At 46.3% G+C, this 22,405-nt stretch overlaps 1 protein-coding gene across 1 annotated transcript in view; it reads left to right on the top strand.

The window, feature by feature from the left end:
- STAB2 (stabilin 2) overlaps positions 1-22,405 on the top strand; it is a 1,783,079-nt gene that overhangs the window by 942,774 nt on the left and 817,900 nt on the right. The window contains exon 43 of the mRNA XM_069629923.1: positions 4,516-4,589. Coding sequence (XP_069486024.1) covers positions 4,516-4,589 — 74 coding nt within the window. The remainder of the gene's footprint in view (positions 1-4,515; positions 4,590-22,405) is intronic.

The raw sequence follows: 22,405 nt of genomic DNA, 5'->3' as shown, positions 1-22,405 counted from the left end.
GTCTCTGTGCTTGCTGTCTATCTTTAGCAGGAGACCCCTTCTTCTGTCTGAAGAAAGCGCATAGTTGGCCTTTCCTAACATACAAACTGTGCGATGTACCAAGTCTGCGCGTCTATGGGCTCTCCCATATTTTTGGCCCTCTCTGTCAGGCCCATTATCTTTGCCAAAGTTCCTGTCAGGTCCAAAACCTTGTCTTGGCAGCCCCTCGAGGCATGATCCACACCTTTTCGGATATCTCTGGTCACCATTTCTGGGTCCAGTTCGGCAGTGTCTGTAACTTTGCCTGGCAAGTCTGGCCTAGGGCATTCTGCTCTGATGTGGATGCGAACCTCCCAATCCAGCAGCTCGCGTATGCGCTGTGCCATGTACAGGGCCACATTGGGTGATGGCACCCAGTCAGTAGATTTGGGGTGCCTGATGGCCTCCGGGTTAAACATATAGACTGTGTCGTCCTCCTCTATCAGTGAAGACTTCTTAGATGATATAGGCTCCTGTGGAGCCTCTATGAACCCTTCTTCCTCATCATCGTCCTCCTCTCCATCGGGCGTCAACCATTTCATGGGGTTCATTGTCATCCCCTTCCTTCCTGCTCGGGGGCTGGGGGCGGAGAACGGGCGGCCTCTTCCGAGACTTCTTACACCCCACTTGGCCAAGCCCAGTGTAGGGGTGTCAGTCAGATGTACCCTCTACTGGGCTTTTCACCCTTCTTTTCCTGTGCTCTCCTTACCCACCAGCACTTCTGCTGGCCAGCATGGACTCAAAAGCTTCCTGGTGCTCTTTAAGAGGCTTCACCTGCTGGGAAACAGCCACTACCAAGCAATCCCCCAGGACTTTCTTAAAACTCAGGGACAGGTCCCTGTCTTCAACTGGGACACCCTCCATCCATTCCTCTTCACTCCACTCCGGGGAGGTGCTTCTAGATGCCATGGAGTCACTTAGCCAATCTGAATTTGTTTTGAAGATGTCTACTCAGACTGCCTGGGACAGTGTACTGCGAACTGGAAACAATATAGTATGTTCTGTTAGAATCCAGTAGGTGTCTCACCCACTGGTCCCCGGGGATCTGTCATCCAGGTGTCCAGGACACAGCCATCGCTTTGGGATCCAGTTCCTGAGGGTGGACCAGTGCTGGAGGATCACCTGGGTGGGGGTCTTTGGGGAGTGGGAGTGGGACACCAGATGGTGAGACGCGATATCCCCTTCCCTGTAACATCTTTACCCCATCCTACCCGGTAGGATATTTAGAAACTCTACACCCCCCCCCCCTTACAGCACAAACAATTTCTTACTGACAGTCCGTGCTAAGGGAAAACAGACTAACACCTGTGCCGGGTACCTGACATGTCCCAATACTATGGTCAGGCAAGGTCAGGCAATTGTCGACAATCACTCACACCTGACTTCCACTACACTTCCCCACACGGATAAAAGGCAGAGCACAAGAACAGACTCAGAGCGAGGCAAAGCACACGAGGAAACAGCAGTTCCAAGATTGCAGTTTAACAAGAGGAGAAGGACGGGAAACAGAACGGTTTTGCAAGGAGGGAAGTTCCATTGACCTTTTCGAAAAAGGAACCGTTGCTTCCATGAAACCTTGTGAGAAAGCGTAAGACCAGGAAACCAAGGTAAAGAATCCTGCATTGTGTGTCAGAGGTATCCGGGGCCCTCCCACGTCAGTAATCAAGGCGGGAGAATCTCCAGCCACTGTGGTACTGTCCTTGGCTTCAAGAACGAAGCCGCTTCAGTGAAAGCAACACAGCCGGTGAGTTGGTGGAGACCGATATGAGACCGGTTTGTGTTAAAGCCAAGGTTGGAAGCAGCAACATTGTATGGTGAGCGCTGGAACGAACATTGTTAAAACGCGTGTGATAAGAGATGCAAATTAAGTTAAACTGCTGGTTCTATGTCATTCCATCACCCGTTTTTATTTCGCTGAATTTTTTGCCGCAGATTTTTTTGCCGCAAAAACTCGTCTAATTTTGTTTTGTTCTTTGATGGTGGTTTACCACCACAAACCTCCCAAACCCCGTCTCCCACCTATTTAGAATCTAGTCCCCAAATACCCCAAAACCACCCCCCATATTTTTCAAGGGGTTTTTGCAGTAAAAAATCTGCAGCAAAAAATGCACGGAAAAGAAAACTGCGATTAATGGACATCGTACCAAACTGCTGATGAGTGATTGAACTTTAAAGCAAATTGCATTACCTTTGACAGAGTGGTCCGGCACCGCCTGAGTGCGCTATTGAAGGTCCTGTAAGGTACCCAGCTGAAAAGTAGATAAAGTTGATCTGAGCTAGAGGGAGGGAGATCTATTGAATAAAGTTGAATCGAAGTGGTCCAGCGACGGGTCAATTCAAATCCTGTGTACACTCGAAAGTCTTTGATAGCGTTAAAGTAAAGAAAGTTTGGAAAAGTATATGGATTTGGCCCGATCCCGACAGAGGGAGATCAGTTGACATCTTTGTGTTAAAGTGGGTCTGGGCCCGGAGGAGGCGGATCCGGGGTGAATAGAAGATCACAGAAGAAGTTGGACATGAGAACCTTAAGGAGAAAATAACTTTTGATGTTTGTTTGTCACATCAGGCCCTCTGAAATAAGAGACTTTGACATAGAAGGCCCTGATACTGAGATTTGAACTGCATCCTCGTGCTAGAGAAGCCAGAGACCGTGCTAAGCTCAAGTGTGAAAACGTGGGCAAGGGAGTCCAACGCCTTGAATATCCTGACATATCATTTCGTGAACACTTTTCTTTTTGCATAACATTGTTTCCCACATATTTGTTTTTAGAGGTAAGGATTGGCAATAGGTTTATTAGTATAGGCCCCTTTTATTTTGACAAGATACCACTAGGACTGCGTTATTATTATTTGATGGTCATAGCTTGCTCCCATCTTTAGATTTAGGATTAGATAGGCGTTTTTCAAACCCAATTGAAGTTCAATAAACCCTTGAACTGTGATCATTTGTGTCTGTTTTACTGTTTGATACCATGCCTTCCTTGCAGTGCCAACGCGTGCTCGGACTCAGTAAGCTGCATTGATGGTTATCTGCTGCAACACAGGACACTCTGCTAAGTATTTAGCTACTTGCTACTGTGGTATGTCTGCAGCCACTGAAGACTGCGCCTTCCTGATTGTCAACATGCACAGAGGGAATGTAAATAATCTACTTCCCGTGGAAAAGCCTGATCGTATAGGCAAATGTAATCTACTATGATTGTAATTGTAGAACTGTTTGTGCTGCGTATCGCAGCAATGGAACGCCAGCAATATGCAACCACACTAGTTTAAAATATATGCGAGTGCCGGAAATGACGCTGGGTACGCCGCCGCAGTCCTAGCACCTGCTGCGGGGCATTTAAACTTGCTCCCTGTGCCACAAATCTAAAGCAGCTTTACCGTGTGAGCAGGACCGGCTGTCTGGTTTGTACGCGTTCACCCACGGTTCTGGTCCCGCTCAGTGGGAGCTGTACTCTATAACCCAGCAAACGTGACACCGCAAAATGTTATGTGCTCCATTACTCTGCGCCTGCTCACGCTGCCAAGAAACATGAAGTGAAACTCTCAATTAGCAGTTTACTACTAATTTCACTATTAATTTCACATTAGAACATACACCATCAAACAGAGAACCTTGATCCCACTTATCTGTGAGTGAGCAGCAAAAACAAAGAGGAAAGGACCCAAGCAGGATGTAGGTCATAGGAGGTCCTGAATGCTGATAGGTGCAGATTGAAGGATATCGAACTACAAAAAGTGAGGTACTTGTGGGAACTTGTAGTCCCATAGACATTTATTTTGTTTGTTTGTGTAAAACATTTTTTTTTTAAGTTTAAAAGTTTGAAAGGCTGTGAGGAGTGGAATAAAAGAAAGTAAAGCATAAATCTCGCCTCTGGTCTTGGCATGGAATTTGTCAACCATGCAACAAAGTATTAAAGTATGCAACACAACTGGGAGTATTTCCAGGACACAAGTAGACACACACTGACTAAAGTCCCCCTAATACCTATTACTTATAGCATCCAGTGGCGTCCCCAGCTCAGCGCCCAGGTTGTCGAAAAGCCATTTATTCGCAAACTCCTCTCTGTTTAAAAGTTGCACTGTAGGCCACGCTAGCTTCGACTTTAGCCTACTTCTAATACACTTTTTTTTAAGGGAACAAGTTGGTGCCATTTTCTGAATCTCTTCGCTATCCATAACTTGTAACCTGGCACAGGTGTTCAATATGAACCCATCCATTGCCATACTACACATACATGTCTGTATTATTTTACCATAATATGTTTGCATTTAAAAACAGATGAAATTGTTAACCTGCTGTCTATATCCATTGTGACTCTTAGGCCACATTGGTGCCGTGCTCATGCCGTTACAAACCCCTTACCAGAATATTTCAAGTAGAATCTAGGACATCTCTTGAAAAAAGAAGATAATTAGAGTTTTCTGCACTGTACCTAAGACAACACAGTACTCCTTTAAGTTTCAGAAAGGTATTTTTGTTTTGTTTTCTTTCAGAATTTAACCCCTGCTCGGTGAACAATGGTGGGTGTAGTCTAGACGGGGAGTGCACTCAGACTGGAGCCAATCAGGTATGACAATCTCATTCTTGAAAAGATATGGAACGTTTGGAAAATGAACCAAGTGATGGAAATATGAGGATGAATGCTATGTGTAAGCCTATTAAGATTATAATAGCAATTTGTTTCTGATGGATACATTCCTCCCACAGTCTTCACATGAAATATGCCTTGAGTGTGGTGTGCTCTCAAAAGTGTTCTTAGCCACCAGGTGGTGCCACGCATCTCCGAGGCTGGCATCATCACCCCTCCTTGGTGCCATCTCCATATACTCTGAGCCGCCGGCACCATTTCCCCATTTTCATTTTTTCCACAGTTTGCCTGGGCTAAGCCCCGGGACTTATTTCTGGGCACCGGCACTTATTTTCTCAGCCTCAGTTCAATTATGAGGTGGTATTTTGGCAGCTTTATTTTTTAGCAGTCAGTCAGTCTGAGACACACGTAAACAACAAAAGTGTGAGCCACACCAGCGCGGCTCTGCTTGCTGTTCAGTTTCATGGATAATGATGAGCTGGAAGGAGGCAGAGCTGGTAGCTCATCCTGGTTAAGCCCACACGCTGCACTAGTTAGGGTACATGTTGTTGGTGCCACTTCACTACTATAAGTGATTAATTTGATCAAGACTTTAAAAACGTTCGAGAGCCGATGGCCCAGGTGGGTGTTGCAAGGCTTTGATTCAAGAGAATCCTGAATGGTGGGCAGTGGCTTCTTGGTTCCCTAGTGTGGACTATTTTCTCAACTATTGCTGCAGCCTTTAAAGTGATGCTTGAAACTAGATTGTGGGTCTATGATCAGGAGAATGTGACCATTAGGTTGACTTCCAATATAAATAGTGGCAATTTTATCAAGTACATTTTAAATAGAAATTGCTATTGGTGCCAGTGCTCCAGAGACAACCATACTGGTAGGGGCTTGAAGACCCGGCAGGTCCGGTCTGCCGGGGGGACCCGTGGCCTCTACTTGCATTGTTGTAGTATGGCAGCCTGGAAACGGTGATGGTACGTTGCTACCAGCACCGTTATTTCCGGAATGCAATACTTATAATGAGGGCTTTTGTCTGCATTGGTCCATCACTTTATCAAGTGAAGACAGCACATTTCCTCTGTTTTGTGTGGCTAGACGGTCAACATGGTACACTTGCCACCTATTGAGGACATTGATCATTAGGATGATGTGTTTAAATAATCAGTTATACGTTTGGTGTCACATTTCAATAGCCACCTAATATGTTATATTATTTTGATTGGTATTTGATAGTCGCACATGTGCCGTGGGTCATGTACACATCCCGTCCAGATAACTATTGGGAGTTGCAGCTGGAACCTCAAATATATTGACACTGTCGGGAGCGGCAGTGGGTGGGGGTAGCTGCAAGTTGTCACCCATACATGGCAGTGGGCCCTGACATTTATTTATTTACAAATTAAGCACTTCAGAAACTTGATCAGTCACTTGACAATTGCAGTCATTTTCTGATCTAACATGCCTAAACCAACCTCTTAGAACCTGTTCTTCCTGTCACCCCGCAATGTCAGTGATTGATAGGCACTACGCAGAGGAGCACAGATCCTGTCAGTCCATGCACCTCAAGGTGGCGCACAAAAGGACAGTACAGCTTCTTTTGACCACTTCGTAGCAGGCAGAGCACAGACTCACATAGGTGGGAGGTGTGCCAGGAAGTTCCCGAGGAGATCTTCGCTCAGTGGCGTACCCCGACAGTGGATCTGTTTGCCATAGAGTCCAACAGTAAGTGCAAAGGACTTCGACCTTCACTATCCCTTCCCTCCGATTCCTGTCATTCCATGGGTTCTCAGGAGGTTTCAGGCAACCCTGATCTTGACCGCCCTGGACTGGGCGAGGAGAACATGATACTCGGGCCTCCTAGACTTAGCCATCTACCATTCTCTCTGGTTGCCTCAACTGCCGGATCTCCTATCTCAGAAGGTCAGATACTAAACCCAAAGCAAGACTCCTTCAATCTACATGTGTGGAACTTGAGAGGATGAGATATGATGACTGGGACCTCTCAGAGGATCGTTGAGTGGCCATCGCGAAGGAAAGCAAGCAGAAGGGAGTTGCCTTGTGCGACCGGTGACTGCAAACCAGAGAAACATTCATAACGGGGCTCTCCAGTAACCTGTAACAAAGTCTTGTTGAATATCAAATGAACTGAAAGTTATTGAAAGTACTTTTGAATGACGAAACCGGTACTTTTGAATACTAAACAAACTGAAATTTATTGTGAGCACTTTTTGAATGCCGCACAGAGTAAAAAGCAAGTTGAGTACTTGTGAGTGGAGTAAAAGCAAAGTTGTGCATGAGACAGATACCACGGAATGTATTGTATGGAACACAAGTATTGGCAAAGTCAAGAGAATACCAAGAAGGGTATGACATGAGAAACCAAGTATTGGCCCAAAGCTAAAAGGGGTCCAAGAATTTCAGGTTAAGAGGAAACCTGTATTGGAAAGAGCCAGAGGAATACAGAAAAGTGTAACAAAGTGCATAATGGCCAACCAAGTCATGGTACAGTGTCTGACTAGTGTGACACAGAGGAATTGACTAAGCATTATTGTCAAATGGAAGCAGAGGCTAATTGTTGATGGAAGCAGTCAAAAATGGGTATCGGTTGCGTGACCTGTTATGGGTGGACTGTGTGGTCCAACAACTGCGCCAAGACCATGTGGCCCCTGTATGGAAAAGCCAACGAAAGTATACTTAAAGAAGCTTGTGTTTTACAAGAACCTTGTATGTGAGTTTGAAGTTAAGAAACAGGACTACCTATGTGAACCGGTGAAAAGTATTGATATTAGAGGGGCTGGGAAGTGTCCCAAGGAACTGTGTTGTTTTGAAAGCTGGAAGATTTGAACTCTTGGGGAAGGGAACCGCAAGATATTGTGAACTGTTCTGAACTTGGGGAAGGGAAGCTGATTACAAGACAAGAACTGGAAGAAGCTCTGAACTTTCTTTTGAACACTATTCATTTTTGATGCTGACATCTCTACACATTGAATACAGTTAGTTGTGAGGACAAGTATAGGTTTTGGACACAGACAGACATTTCATTTGGACTTCCTGACACAGACTATCCTCAGTTTCCTCTAGGTGGGGAAATCCCACCTAAGCATAGGGCAAGTTAGGCCTTACTTCATCCTACCTTTTAAGTTAATATAACTTTTGAGAACCAATTTAGAATCTTTTGTATGTGTCTACTTCATGATGCCTTCACAGTACATATACTTTGTCACTACGATCCAGTACCTTAGTTAAATTTCTCTGCGTGCTAAGCATGCTGCTCGTGAGGAACACTGCGATCTTTTGGTCATCCAATTTCTTTCACTCAACATTTGTCGAATCCTTTCAGTCACGCAAGCGACCATGTCCACGCCCTGGGTCTCGAGTTACAAGCGCTGCACAGACTGCGGCTCGAAAAAGTCTGTAACCGACTTGCATGATATTTATTTATTTATTGGACATTTGTATGGCGCCTATACACAAGTGTTTCCAGGCTCCACAAGACAATAAGGGGGTGCGGGAGGGCTTGGGATATCATAAGAAAACAACAACAAGAACAAGGAGACAGTTACATTGGCCTTGTGACAATCCTACCATACAAGTGCTTGAAAAAGGAGATAAGTGCAAAAGTGTTTAGGGGGGCAGAGGAAGAAGTGCAAGAGTGTGGGGCATGTCGTACCTCTGCACGGGTCACGGCACAGAGAGCTGCTTGTCTTGTGGCAAGATGAACCCGAAGTTTTTGCGGGATTGTGCGACCAAGCTTGCTTTAGGCCAACCGCCCTCTAAGTCACCGGCGCAGTCGACCGTTTGGTCCTCGGAGGTCAAAATGGAAGGGCATACCCCGGAGAATGAGGATAAGCATCGACAGAAGGCCAAGAAGCGGTCCCATTCCCGGAGCCACTTGTCATCATTTTCCTCTCACAAGAAGATGAGACGCCACCGACACCGGCACAAATCAAACTCTTCTTCTAAATGCGGTAAGTCGGCGGCAGAGCAGACGTCCAGAGTGGAATGGGAGGATTTCAAGCCCCAGATGCTTGAGATGTTCAGAAAGGCGGCTGTGGGTGCGGGCAAACCCCTGATACATTAAGCCCCAGTAGCTCCAGCAGCGCCAAGTGATTCCAGCCACCAAGCAAAACCAATTTTGCTGCCGTCTGCGTCGGCGGATCCTTTGTGCTGGCGCCAAGCAAAACTGTACAGCCTTTGACCCCGTGACCCTCACGTGCATCGCTAACACTGATTATTGTCAACGCGCCATCGGTCCCCATAGCCTTGTCAGTGCCAGCTATCAAACCATCAACGCCGATTGCTAAGCCATCGATCGTCGACCACCGTCGAATAGTATCGTGTGCCGAATTCTAAGCCAGACTATTTCAGCTCTATGGCACACATTTTCGACACCAATGACAATGATCAAGTCGATGTCGACCCCATTTACTCGGTAGCTGTTGGTACCGACTATTTTGTCGACCAGGCAGACCTGATAGCCTTGGCTGAGGAACTGCACGACGCCAGCAGACTGGACAGGTCTCCGGATGTTGAAATGCAACTGGCTCATCCTTATGCCCATACCAATGCAGAATTTAGGGCTTAAATGATAGGGCAGTGGATACCCTGGGGTTTAACACTCCAGCCCAGCTAGTCCAAGGCTATGATCTTACGGAGATCATCGATCAGGGTCCGGCCACAGAAAGGGCCATGCCTTTCAACGTGGCGATCGCTGATCCCATTGCCACCTTATCGAAGCGTCCTTGCACCATACCTCCGGTCAACTCAGACCTTACCAAAAAATATAGGCTGGCAAGTGGAGATCCCTAATTCTTTCCTCACACCCTACAACAGAAGGATTGGTTGTACAGGTGGCCACAGTGTCCACCAGGTCCGCCACTTCTACATCTAATTTGCCAACCAATAGGGAGGGCAAGAAAGTAGATGCCCTAGCGAAAAAGATATTTTACTCTGAGAGCATGGCTTTAAAGGCAACCAACGTCTCCTGTGGCTTCCCAGTCCATCATTTTTCTGTGGAAAGGTTTCTCTTAAAGAGAGGCCTGTGTTCCTGACTAAGGTGGTGTCTGAATTCCATCTTTCCAAGGCAATCGATTTTCTGGTGTTTAATCCACCTCTGCCCCCCTCTGAGGGGGAGGAGGAGCGTTTTCACCGGCTGGACCCTAAGGTTTGGCAGTATCGAAGCAAACAATCTCATGTTGGATTATCAGGGCCCATTCCACCAGAGGGGTTTCTACCTCTACAGTGCTGCAAAGAGGAGTACCGGTCAGGGGCATCTGCCAGGCCACAACCTGGTCTTCCCTTCATTAATTCACGAAGCATTACAGTTTGGACGTCGCCCGTGTGGCTGATGCTCGCTTGTGAAGGGCGGTGTTGCAGAATGTGCTACTGTTAAGCTTTCATCCCACCTTCATTGTACTGCTTTGGGAATCTATCTAATGAGGAATCTGCAGGGGAATGCGATCCATTGAAGGAGAAATTACTCACCGTAATGATCTTTCTATGGATTCTTCTCCCGCAGATTCCTCATCACCTCTCCCATCTATCCCCGCTATGAAAGCGTCTGCAGTAGGTGTGTGCCTTCTCCTAAGGAGGAAGTGTTAACAATGGTTTCAGGATCTCTCGCCCTCTTCTTGGTTACAAATGCATGCCTTCTTTTCTAAAAAAGTAAAAGGAAATTTCTATTATATGCAGGTTTTTTTCGAACCCTATGTTGGCTATCTCGCTATCTTTTTCTCACTAGTTTTCTTCTGCAGTGGCTGAGCTTGTGGGAAAAAAAGTGGGAACTGAGGTACAGGGGCGTAGTGACGCAGTATATGTACTACGCCCGACGTCACGGCCAGAGCTGATAATTGAGCACTGAGTTAAGACAGATCGATGATGCCCCCTGCTGAAAAGTTTTCTGAGCGGCTGATGCTGGTGGGCTCTGGTGGGGTACATCACTTTATGCAAATATGCCAAGGTAAACCACTTCATTTGGCTATTAAAGTGTATAATGCACAACTAGGGCAGCAACTAACTATGAGGCCTCACTTTGGGGCCTGTTAAAATCCCTCCTCACTACAGAGCCTAGAAAATACGTTTCTTAATAAACTATTGGGTTTACCGTGCTCAGCTCTGACCTTCGCAGTGCATGCCGAACTGGGGGCAAAACATCTGACAGAGGAATGGCATCAGGCTCCTTTGCTAGATGGGCTGAGCATTTTGTCTAACCCAAAAGCATCTGTAACACAAGGAATTATTCAAGCCCTGAGGTGCAGTGATTTCTGGACAAGGATACCATGGTGAAAGTGTATCTCCCTACGTGTGACCCAACTTAATGCCCCCAGTCTCTACCAACAAAGCAATCTGCTGAGTCGGAGGGAGGGGAATGTCTATGAGAGCAGTTTCTGTGCCCTGATTCAGGAGGGACGGGAACCTATGGGGCTTTCCCTGGCTTCAAACAGCAAACATGCGGTGGTGACCAGGGTGAACTCCATACAACCTTATCTGATTTATAGCATAGATCGCTGGGCTGTGACTAGAGCCAACACAGCAAAATGGCACGACCGTGGGCAGGATGTAGAATGCCCTTGCTGTGGCTTGGCTGTTGAAAACTTGTGCACCTTGTATTACTGCTCTGCCTGCATTATACAGAACTGGTAAGGCAAACAATTCCCTCGATGTGGAGAGAAATTCACTCGATGTGGGCCGGCTCTAACTTTTCTATTACAGGCAGAGCCAGTCTTTGTTGCTTGGGCCCTTTTACAGTATCTGAGGAGGGCGTTGGGTGCCAGGAAACGCTGTGTGGGCAGGGTACTGGTGCTGATGGTATGAATAGGAATGTTTTAGCTATTGTATAATTTTAACTATGATGGAATTAATTTAATCGCAAAGAAAATTGATTGTTGGAATGTGGCTGCTATTTTAATCTGTACAATTTTTAATAGATTTTATCCGAATAAACGTATTTTGATGACATCTATCTGATGATGAATCTGCGGGAGAATAATACATGGAAAGAACATTACCATGAGTAATTTCTCCTTTCCAACTACATTCAGGGTACCAACGAAGGATGGAGGACTCAGACCCATATTAGACATGTGACTCCTCAAAAAAGTCATCCAAAAAGACTGATTCAAGATGGTCACTGACGCTGATCCTCCAAACCCTGGAATTACACAACAAGCTTGTGTCTTTAGATATACAGGACACATGCTTTCCCTTCCTTATCCACCCAAATATTAAAGGAAATACCTTTATTTTGTGGTGGGAAGCACTACCAGTTTGCATTGCTCCCATTCGGCCTCACTACAACCCTCCAACCCCAAAGTATTCAACAAAGTAATTGTGATGGTGGCTGCCCAAGTGTAAAGGAACAAAGTGCATGTCTTTCACTGTGCACCCGATAGTATTCAACAAGGTAATGGCGACAGTGGTGCCTAGGTGTAGAGGAACAGACTGCACGCCTTCTCTTAACACAACTACTGGCTCCTGCCACTCAGATTGGAAAGGCGACCTTGGAGGAACTCAGTAGCCCTCTTCCAACCAGCTTGGGTTTTCTTAAGAATGCTAGGGATCATGACGTTCCTACATCTTCTTGGCCCTGGAAGCAAGACTGTGGATGCTGAAGTGGTCCCTGAGGAGCCAGTGGTCCCAGTTTAAGAGATACATTATCCTGTCCACACATGTCCACAAGGACCTGCCTTAGTAGGCCCCACAGGCAACCTCTTTCGGTTGGCCCATTCTGATAGCCATGGCCATCCATCTGTCATCGTGGTAACAGATGTGTCTCTAATAGTATGAGGAAGTGCTTCGTGAGCGGTCTTTCTTTTGGGAGGCCAGGAGCTTCCACATGAACTTGCTGGGACTGAGGACAGTTTGTCTAGCATTGTGATCCTTCTGACCATAAATCAGAGGTTCGACTTTCTAGGTCCTCATGGACAACACCAACGCACAACACAAACATGACTATTATAGTTCCTCCTCAACCTATCGGGAACAAAAAAGATATCACAATGGACAGGCTCCTAAAACTCATCCTGCCTTCATTAAGCCTTCTATCCTCATCCACAGACCCTTACATACTAGTCGACACTTACAATACAACTATGTCCACAGCACTGAACGCTATCGTACCTCTTAAACTGCGTAAAAGTAAACCACAAGAACACCTAAACGTGTGGTTCACCCCACAGTTAAAAAGAACTTAGGCAAAAAAAAGAAAATTGGAAGCTCATTGGCGACACACGCCTTCAGTAGAAAATAAAATGAATTTGACTAAATTGGCTGACCATTATAAAAAAGAAATAATGAATACCAAAAAAGACCTCTATAACGATAGGTTTGCTAAAGCCAGCTCTAACACAAAAGAGCTCTTTATCATACTACGAGAAATGGGGGCACCTATCCCACCAGCTGATAATATAACTAAAGACAAAGCCTGGTGCACCAACATTCAGAATGCTTTAGCCAATAAAATTGCACTCCTTCAAGAAAAGATTACAAACAAGAAATCCTCTCTTACCAAACATGATGCTCAATCTCAAACCACCAAAACACTAACCAATACACCAGACCAATTTAAATTCTCAAAAGTCTCCATCCTTGAAGTGGAGAAAATGATCTCCTCCCTGAAGCCATCTAGATGCCAGGGTGACAACTGCCCAGCACAATTAAATAAAGATGCAGTAAGAGACCTGTCACCATTTATCACTAAACTCATCAATGCATCCTTTTCAACCAATATTGTCCCAAGTAACTTGAAAGAATCCTGGTCCTACCTTTGCAGAAAAAACAAACCTTTGATCCAGCCATTACAACTAATTACAGGCCTATCACGATGGTTCCCTTCCTTCTGAAGATACCTGACAGAGTACCGTACATTCAGATACAACAAAACCTGGAAACTAATCACCTCCTCGGCACCCACCAATCAGGATTCAGGCCGCAACACGGCACCAAAACTGCACTGATTGACTTAAAAACACAAATTGAGGCACTCACAGACAAAGGGAAAACTGCTATGCTGCTCCTCCTTGACTTGTCAGCTGCCTTTGACTTGGTGGACCACGAAGTCCTCTGCAATCACCTTGCCTCAGCAGCTCACTTCTCTAAGGACGGAGTAGCATGGGTTCAATCATTCCTCAATAATAGAACTATGCGAGTATTCTCCCCATCTCTGTAACGTGTGGTGTCCCTCAAGGCTCATGCGTCTCACCCACCATGTACAATATCTTCACGAAGCCACTGTTTGACAAATTGGACAATCTGGGTGTCACCTACACTAACTATGCAGATGACACCCAGATCCTCATCCCCCTTTCGGGCAATTACATCACTGACACGGCTCTTGTGAACAAAATCTACCTCCTCATTCAGCCATGGATGGCCACACACGACCTCTGCCTGAAAGACGACAAGACCGAACTCTTAATACTAGGCATCCCCGCCAACCTGAAAAAACTCAATAACGAATATTGCTCCTTCAACAATGATGGCAACTCCATCAAGGTTGTAAAGGAAGTAAAAATGCTTGGATTCTACCTTGACTCCACACTAACCATGAGCAAACAAGTCAACTATTTAGCGTCCACATCAGCATACACCGGCAAATTAATCAGGGCCTGCAGACCCCACCTCTCCCCAAATAGTTACATTACCCTTGCCAATGCCCTCATACTCTCAAGATTTGACTATTGTAATGCTCTCTATATGGGGACTAACAAGTACATATTAAATAAAATCCAAACGCTACAAAACAACGCACTAAGAATGGCTCTAAATATCCCAAACAGAGATCTCATATCTGTGATCAGAAGACAAAACCATTGGCTGTCTATTAAAGACAGAGGGGTTCATTCCGAGTTTGGAGGCAGCCATGGTGCTATCAGCACCATGGCTGCCTCCAAACTCGAGTCCGGGTCCGGGTAGGCGGAATGGGGACTTACCGGGACATTCCGACCTATGCGGACCCAGTAAGTCCACATGCCGAATACCATTCCCCATTCCCATTCGAGCCCCCATAGGGCTCAATGGGAATGGGGAAGGTGCTAATCATGGGCCCGCAAATTGCGGGCCCTTTATTAGCTCCAAGGTCCCTTAACGGGTCCCGCTAAGAACGCCTGGTCAGACCAGCCATTCCTGGTGGGACCCGCTAAGGGACCTCAGAATAGGGCGGTAGGGGGTTACCGGAACCGGCATCTTTACCGGTGTCGGTAACCCCTTACCGCCCAACTCGGAATGACCCCTAGAATCTTGCTAAAAACAACTTCACTGATCCACAAAGGCCTCAACAATGCCGCACCACGGTACCTCTCCGACCGGATAACCAAGAAAACTACTAATCGCCTGACTAGGTCCTCCAACTCTTGTTACCTCAGCGTTTCACGCTTCAACCTAGCTAAATCTGGCACCAGAAGCTTCCCAGTTATGGCAGCCCAAACTTGGAACTCACTCCCCTACACACTCCGGGCTGATCAAACATACTTTAGTTTCAGACGAAAAATATACAGAAATGGATTAGAACCAATGACGAGCACCCAACAACTTAGTGTCAACCAACAGACTGCTAGTATCTGCCACCACAGAAGCTGGCATCAGAAACGTCACCTTATACTGCTCTCCGCAATGTAACTGTATATATTGTAATGTACTGTATATATCTCTAACTGCTCACCGGCAACCTGTGTCCGGTAATTCTATGACCGTAATTCTATGACTAATTCTATGTATCATCAAGTTTAAAGTCTCCTTGTAATGCTTGCGCCCAGTTCCCTTCAGGTTTGGTGAGCCATATAAAAACAATAAACAAACAAACTACATCATCAAGAAGAGGGATGTGGGATTGCTAAAGCTGTGCCGGGAAGTCCTCCTTCTTTTATTTTAAGTGCTTGAGAATGAGGTGAATGTGACAGCATTTCCTCCACTGTAAACAAAAAAGACCTTGGGTATGTGTGTATATATATAGGTTAATATTTGTTTGTGATACAGGAAAATGGCACTGCTTAATTCTAGGTAAAAAATTTAATTTCCAGATATTCAATTCTTGTAAAAAATATACAATTTATTAATATGTTCAATAGAATTTAAAAACCCTTGCACATAAAAACTAGGCAAGTAACACAATGAAGTGTAAAGTGACGTGTGCATCTAAACACAATTTAAATCATTCATAGTTAATCAAATAGCACATACTAGAGTTACTAATACAAAATCAATGGACAACACAACAAATGATGAAGGACTAACACATAAACCAAAACAAATCATTTACATGAACAAATCAATTACATAAAATGGGTCATGTTACATATCGCGACTTGATCTACACGATCTCTCACGCACAATTCAAAGAATGAAATACACTGTTTTGAAATAGGTGTAATAATTAAGCCAACATGTTTCTTTCATCAAAACATTTCAAGAAATAGAGGGAAATCTTTGGGGGGCGAATAAAAGCCTTCTTTGTTGTCCACAGCGGCCCTATTTTCAAATGTATGTAGTGGTCTCCATCTCACTAGATAGTCTGGACTTGTACGTTGTCACTTCCTGTATCATGAAAACACACAAGAACAGCTCTCAATAATGCTGTCTAAGCTACACAATAAGCATTAAATATAAAGACCTCATTCAGGCCAATTAATGGACTGGTCAATCATATAGGTAATGAAGAGTACATGCTTCATATACATACTCCTAAGAAAACACAAACCAGAAAAGTGGCAATTCTAGAGTATCAACACCAATGTCAAAGGTGTAACTCAAGCCAACAACACATATTCCAAATAACAGGACTACTGCCACTCACTTACTATTGCCATTAAGTGCAGTTATAGTAATTCAGTGATAATTGTGGGCTGTGGGGTACACGTGTGGGTTGAGGGGTACAGGTGTGATCATCTTTATGCGTTCCACATCGTCGTACCCATTATCATGCTGGAACAGGAAGCACTGTATTAATCAAACTTGACTTGTCCCATGCGTTAAGTTGTACAACATGGTTATGGATAATTTAACTATCCCGTTGTATGGCCAGTCAGGTTGAAGCATTACATTTGCTTCCAGTTTATGTTGCATGTCACAGATATCGTAACGTAGCATGGAACTATGTATTGGAGCAGTGCATATTAGTCTATGGCGTTCTATACTGCCTCGTCAAGCACAATATTCAAACATTTCTTATAAATTGGTGAAGAAAGTATCTCTATTGACACCACACCATTATCTGAACACTCAGCCACATGTGTTGAGTTGACTCACGGGACGGCTCATACGAGTAGGCGCTGAAAGGGGAGATGGTTGAGAACATCTTTTCCATGTGGGGCCATCTCTTGATCAGCCTGTTCTTGACCAACTCTAACAAGAAGTGTAACATCTAAGATCCTCTGTTCCAGGGGACTCCCAGGGTGATTTGACCTGGTGTATACATTCCTTCCATTCCCGCTGATTCCTGTGGTGCTGAGGACGTTAAAGCAGAGCAGAACATCCACGATCTTGATCGCACCAGACTGGTCAAAGAGAACTTGGTGCCCAGTCTTCATGGACATGCTGCTGTGCCCTCTGTGACAAACTGGATTCTGCATCGCAGGAGTACAAGGAAGAGTAGTGGTAAAATGGTCCACTCAGCCCTCACACTGCTACAAATCAAAACACAACACAATCATAATAGTAAAACAAGGTTAATCAAGAGATATACCTCCTTTACGGGCCGAGGGAAGACTATACTCTCAAGAGGGGTGTGAAGGTGAACCAGTAGTGACCCAAACAACACAGTATCACAGTCAAAAATAAAGGGAATGTCCAATCAATGTTCTTTAAAAATATAAAGGACCTCATTAGGAGTTTGGTGGTAAGTGGTAAAGTTGTTGGTAACTTTGTTACCGCCAACTTTACCACTACGCCAAATTACGAGTTTGGGCCTGTAGTGGAGGAAAATCCCGGAGGTAAATCCTCCAATTCACCGCTGAAAAATCGGCAGAATCGTCGGAATTAGCCACCAAAAAAGCCCAATTGAGTCCTATGGACTCAAATTAAATGGGGAATTACGCCATCGACACCACTTGTAATCTGGCAGAAATTCCGCTGGGCCAAGTGGCGGTAACAGTTATCCATTTGGCCGGTATTCCAACAGATTTACCGTCGGGATACCGCCCGACTCGTAATGAGGCCCAAGCACTTTAACAAAACACACCATCTTCAAGTAGAACGAAAAGAGATTACTATACAAAAACCCACCCCAAAGAAAAGAACAAAGAGGATGCAACAGACTGGTGGAAGTAGCACTCTGAGTGTAGTTTCAGAGGTGGTAGGTAAGGTGCTACCATCAAAAGAATATCGGGTTGAACACAGGCGCGATCGTGACCTAACCAGGCTCTAGGGTCGAAATGGACTGTGAGCACAGTTCAGTGTCACAGTACCTGTATTCAGTTCTTGGTGGGCTGACACATCAGACCCGATGTCGAATGATGGAGCAAGCCGATAAGGCTCAGTTCGGGCATGTAGGATTGTGGTGGCCCTGGCAAGTGGGCGTTGCGTCGTGACGAATGCAGGTGCTCTGTGCAGTCAAATGGCAGTGATTCAAGTGATCCCAAGAACGCTTCGAGTTGGTCAGGCCAAGTTGGACTTTGGCCACCGGGAGAGGTCGGCAAGTGCCGCTCCAGCAGTTCCAGTCCGCATGCGACGGTCATCGAATTGGTGATCAAGGGTGAATTGAGGTGCAGTCAATGAGGTGGTAGTTCTCGGGTTAGCTGGGCCGAGCTGTGGTTGTAATCCCCGGTTACTGTTGGCGAGTGACCCTGCAGAGATTCGGCTTGGGTCCTGGCGTGAGCAGTCACTTCGGGCCTAGCAGGTGATGTGCTCGCTAGGATACAATGTAGTGTCGAGCTGGTTTAGACACGGTGCAATCATTTGGCTGGTTGGAAGAAAGAAGACACCAGCACCAGAGCTTTCCTATTGTTCAGGATGCGGGGAACACAGAGTGACTAGTTCAGTGTGATGGAACAGGGAACTTCGACTGGTCTGGCCCTCCGGTTGCTGTGAGGTCTTCGCAAAGGACTCAAGGACAGGATACTCCAGTTCAGGGTCTGCTCTTCTGGCTCAGATCTGTTGCAGAGTGATTTGTTCTGGTCCACAGCACTGATTTTCCCTGGGAGTGGATAGGGGACAGATCTTCCTTCTGTCTTGGACTGATCCTTCGTCACCTCAAGCTGAGGGATTTGGACAGTACAACTGTCCCAAATGAAGTCCATTTGAGAATGTTCAGAATGTCTCCTTGGATCATTGAGGAACTGAGGTAAATCTGCTGAAGGGGTACAAGACCCCTTATTTTAAAGTCACAAGTCCCCAGGTGATTGATCTATAGCTATGGGACCAATCCCTGCTCCTGGCTGGAGTGGGCTTTTCTTTGTTTATGTCACAGGAAAGTCGGTCTCAAAGTCCTTGGAGCACGACACCGATGCACCTAGAAGCGTCACAAAAGAAGACATCATAAACAATATATGAAACACTCGCACACACGTAGCGAGTGCCACCATTCTTCCTCGTCGCACAAAATGAAGTGCCAACCCAGACGCGAGTCATCAGACGATAAAGGTAAGTTGTACCCTGCGAAGGGTGCATCCAAGGAGGAGGGGGAGGACTTCAAAAGGCAGATGAAGGACTTTGAGAACGCTTCGGCTGGTACGGCTTTGGCCTCAACGCTGCAGGTGGATTCGGCTCTGAGTGCATCAAGTTTGTTCGGCATGAAGGAAGCCTGGGGAGCTCGAACACCCTTGAGCAAGACCCCAAAGGACAATCTTGCTTCTGTGCTGATAGCATTGGCAGTCCTTTAGCGCCAAGAAGCCCCTCGACCAGGAAAAACACAGCAAGATCGAGCCTTCATACCGTATTCCAGATCCATGTTCTTCAACTTGATGCAGTTGATCTTTGTTGAGGAGGGCAAACTGATACCTTTCGGGTTGGAACCGATGAGGGGTGCAGGATTGGATCCAAGCAGGCGGGATATAGCAGGCTGGACATATCCCCGGATGTCGAGTTCCAACAATCGATCCCATGCGCAAACCTGAATGCTCAATACCGAAAGGGTGTCGAGAAGGTTTTCGTGGTTCTACCGCTCAGCGCTACGGCAAAACCAGTATTACACTTCGATCTGACCGACATCTTAGACCGGCGCCGCAGGCTGAATGTGCTTTACTGTTCAATGTTGCCACAGCAGACCCTGTCATGAACTTGTGGCAAATCCTGTGTTTGACGCCAGCGTATTTTAAGCCGGCGAGAGACAATCTTCCATTCTTGACAGCCCACCAGAACCCTGACGCACTTGTAGTGCATGCTGCAATGATTCCATCCAGGCCCTTGACGTCCAACCTCCTCACAGATAGCTTCGACGAAAGTTGACGGTTTGGTGAAGAAAGTGTTTGCCTCAGGGAGCCTGGTGCTTAAAGCCATTAATGCCTCTTGTACCTTCACAAAGTTCTTGCATGTCCTATGGAACACCATCAGAGAGGCAGCCGACCATTTCCTAGTGTGGAAGGTTAGTAATGGTTTCTTGGCAATCATAGGGGATGGTAAGGAGATGGTCTGGCAGGCGCTCCAATCTGGATTGGATGCCACGGACTGTGAGGCTATGCCATGGGCACGTTGGCTGTGCTGCGCAAGTCAGCCTACCCAAGGGGCTTGGGGTTTCCCCGAATGTTCATTTGAAGATGCTGGATCTGGCCTTCGATGGAGAGCATTTGTTTGGCCCCAAAGCCGATGAGTCTCTCGAAAAATTCGAAGACTCTAAGTTGACAACTATATCACAGGAGTTGGCTGTGCAGCAGAAGCCTCCAAAGTAAAATGTTGCCATTGGATTGAGAGAACAAAGCTACAGGCGGTACTTCACCTTCCCAAGAAGGCTCAACTCTCTCAGGATAATCCGGGACAACATAGATTTCCATAGATCCCACGGCCAGGGAGAGGCAGAGGAGGGTTGAGACAGACTATACCTACTGCCTTGTCAAAGTCAACCGTGCCTCAAAAACCTCTTTGAGGTCTACCCCCATACCTCTCCAGGTTCTTGGGCAAATGGACATGGATCACTTCCGATGTCTGGGTCGAATTGGGCTCTGCCTACCATTTGTAAAATGACCACTTGACAGAACTCACCCGACAACCAGAGTGGAGCTCCAAGAGGAGCTGCAGGCTCTTCTTTTGAAGGGAGCAATAGAGGAGATTCAAGCCAAAGTTCGGCTGGTATTCTCAATACTTCCTGGCCCTGAAAAAGGGGGGAGGTCTCTTTCCCATTCTGTAACCTCAGGGACTTGAATAAGTTCCTGAGGAATGACATATTCAAGATGGTGACTTTGAGGGAAATTCTCCAAGCTCTACATTTTCAAGATTGGCTGGCGTTGTTGGACCTTCAGGATGCCTATTTCCATATTCCTATCCGCAGGAAACACAGGAGGTTCCTGAGGTTCCTCATCAGGGTCACACATTATAGGTGGTCCCCTTTGGCTTGACCTCAGAACCCAGGGTGTTTACCAAGCTGATGGCAGCAGTAGCGGCCCATCTCAGGAGAGCCGGCGTCTTTGTTTTCCCATAATTGGACGATTGGCTGATCCGGGTTCAGTCGCCAGAGCAAATTTCAGTGCACCTCGAGGACACTTGTTTACTACTACACGACTTGGGCTTCTCCCTGAGTTTGTAGAAATCACAGATCTCACCAGCACAGAGGCTCCAGTTCATCAGAGCGGTCTCGGACACCAGGGAAAGGAAGGCTTTTCCTCCAGAAGAGAGAGTCACTAACTGGCAGAGATGGTCAGTCTCTTCTAGAATTCCAGCAGTCTCCTGTCATCTGCTTTCCTGCACCTGCCGGGCCTCATGGCATCCTACATTTTCCTTGTACAGCAGGCGATGCTCTGGATTACATCCCTGAAGTGGCTTCTCAGGAGCCAGTGGTTGCAGTATTTCAGCGAGATAGCAGATGTCAAACAGGTGTCGAGGTCTGTGGTCAACAACCTGACATGGTGTAGTGACAGGACAAACATGTTGGCTGGAGAACCTTTCTGGACTCTATGGCTGGAGGCACAGATAGTCACAGACCTTTTGGCTGAATCAGAAGCGGGTGTGCGAGAGAGAAGGTGCATCTCACAGTGCGGCTTGATTAAGCTACGTGACGTTGGAGTTGGTGATCCTAGGTTCTTTAATCTTTCGAGAGGAAGACGAGAGGAGTCAGTGGCTGCATTTTCGGTCCGCTGGGGCCTTCAGATGTGAGTGCGTTGCAGTCAGCGTAGTCCGCGTGAGGCTGAGCTCCAACTGTATGCCGTGAGGAGTAAGGTTTTCCTCCAATATGATGACATAATTGGTAAAAATACCACTTTACAGCCTGATACATGTCATCCGTCGTCCATATAGTCCCTCTCCCTCCAGTACAAAGTACAGAAGACTGTTGGCCCCCCCGCCCCTCTGATCTGTAATCACTGTCCCTCATACGCTAACAGTTTAAAACGTGAGTGTGTGGGAGGCAGAGTTATTTTGTTTTTGTGCTTTTCCTGCTATAGCCTCAGAGGAGCGAAGACTGTGGGCCGTAGTGCCTTTGATTCGCTCTGCATGCAGTGCAGTTTCTGCACGGGAAAAAATTTGAACGGAACAAGCTACGCTCCCTTCTGCCGCCCTGATGTCTAACTCCGGAAGGCGTCCCTCGACACCATACAATTTCATCTGGTTGGTGTGCTATGGTGAGATAAAAGAAGGAGAGAATTCACAGCCAAGTGTAAAGTGAATGCATCCGAATTCTGTAAAGTGTGGGAATCATCATCACTCCCCATTGTCTGGTGCAGATCAAG

Source organism: Ambystoma mexicanum, chromosome 12 (genome assembly GCF_040938575.1).
Source record: "Ambystoma mexicanum isolate Mex_15411 chromosome 12, UKY_AmexF1_1, whole genome shotgun sequence".
Taxonomy (NCBI): Eukaryota; Metazoa; Chordata; class Amphibia; order Caudata; family Ambystomatidae; genus Ambystoma; species Ambystoma mexicanum.
This window is presented reverse-complemented; position numbering and strand designations above follow the sequence as displayed.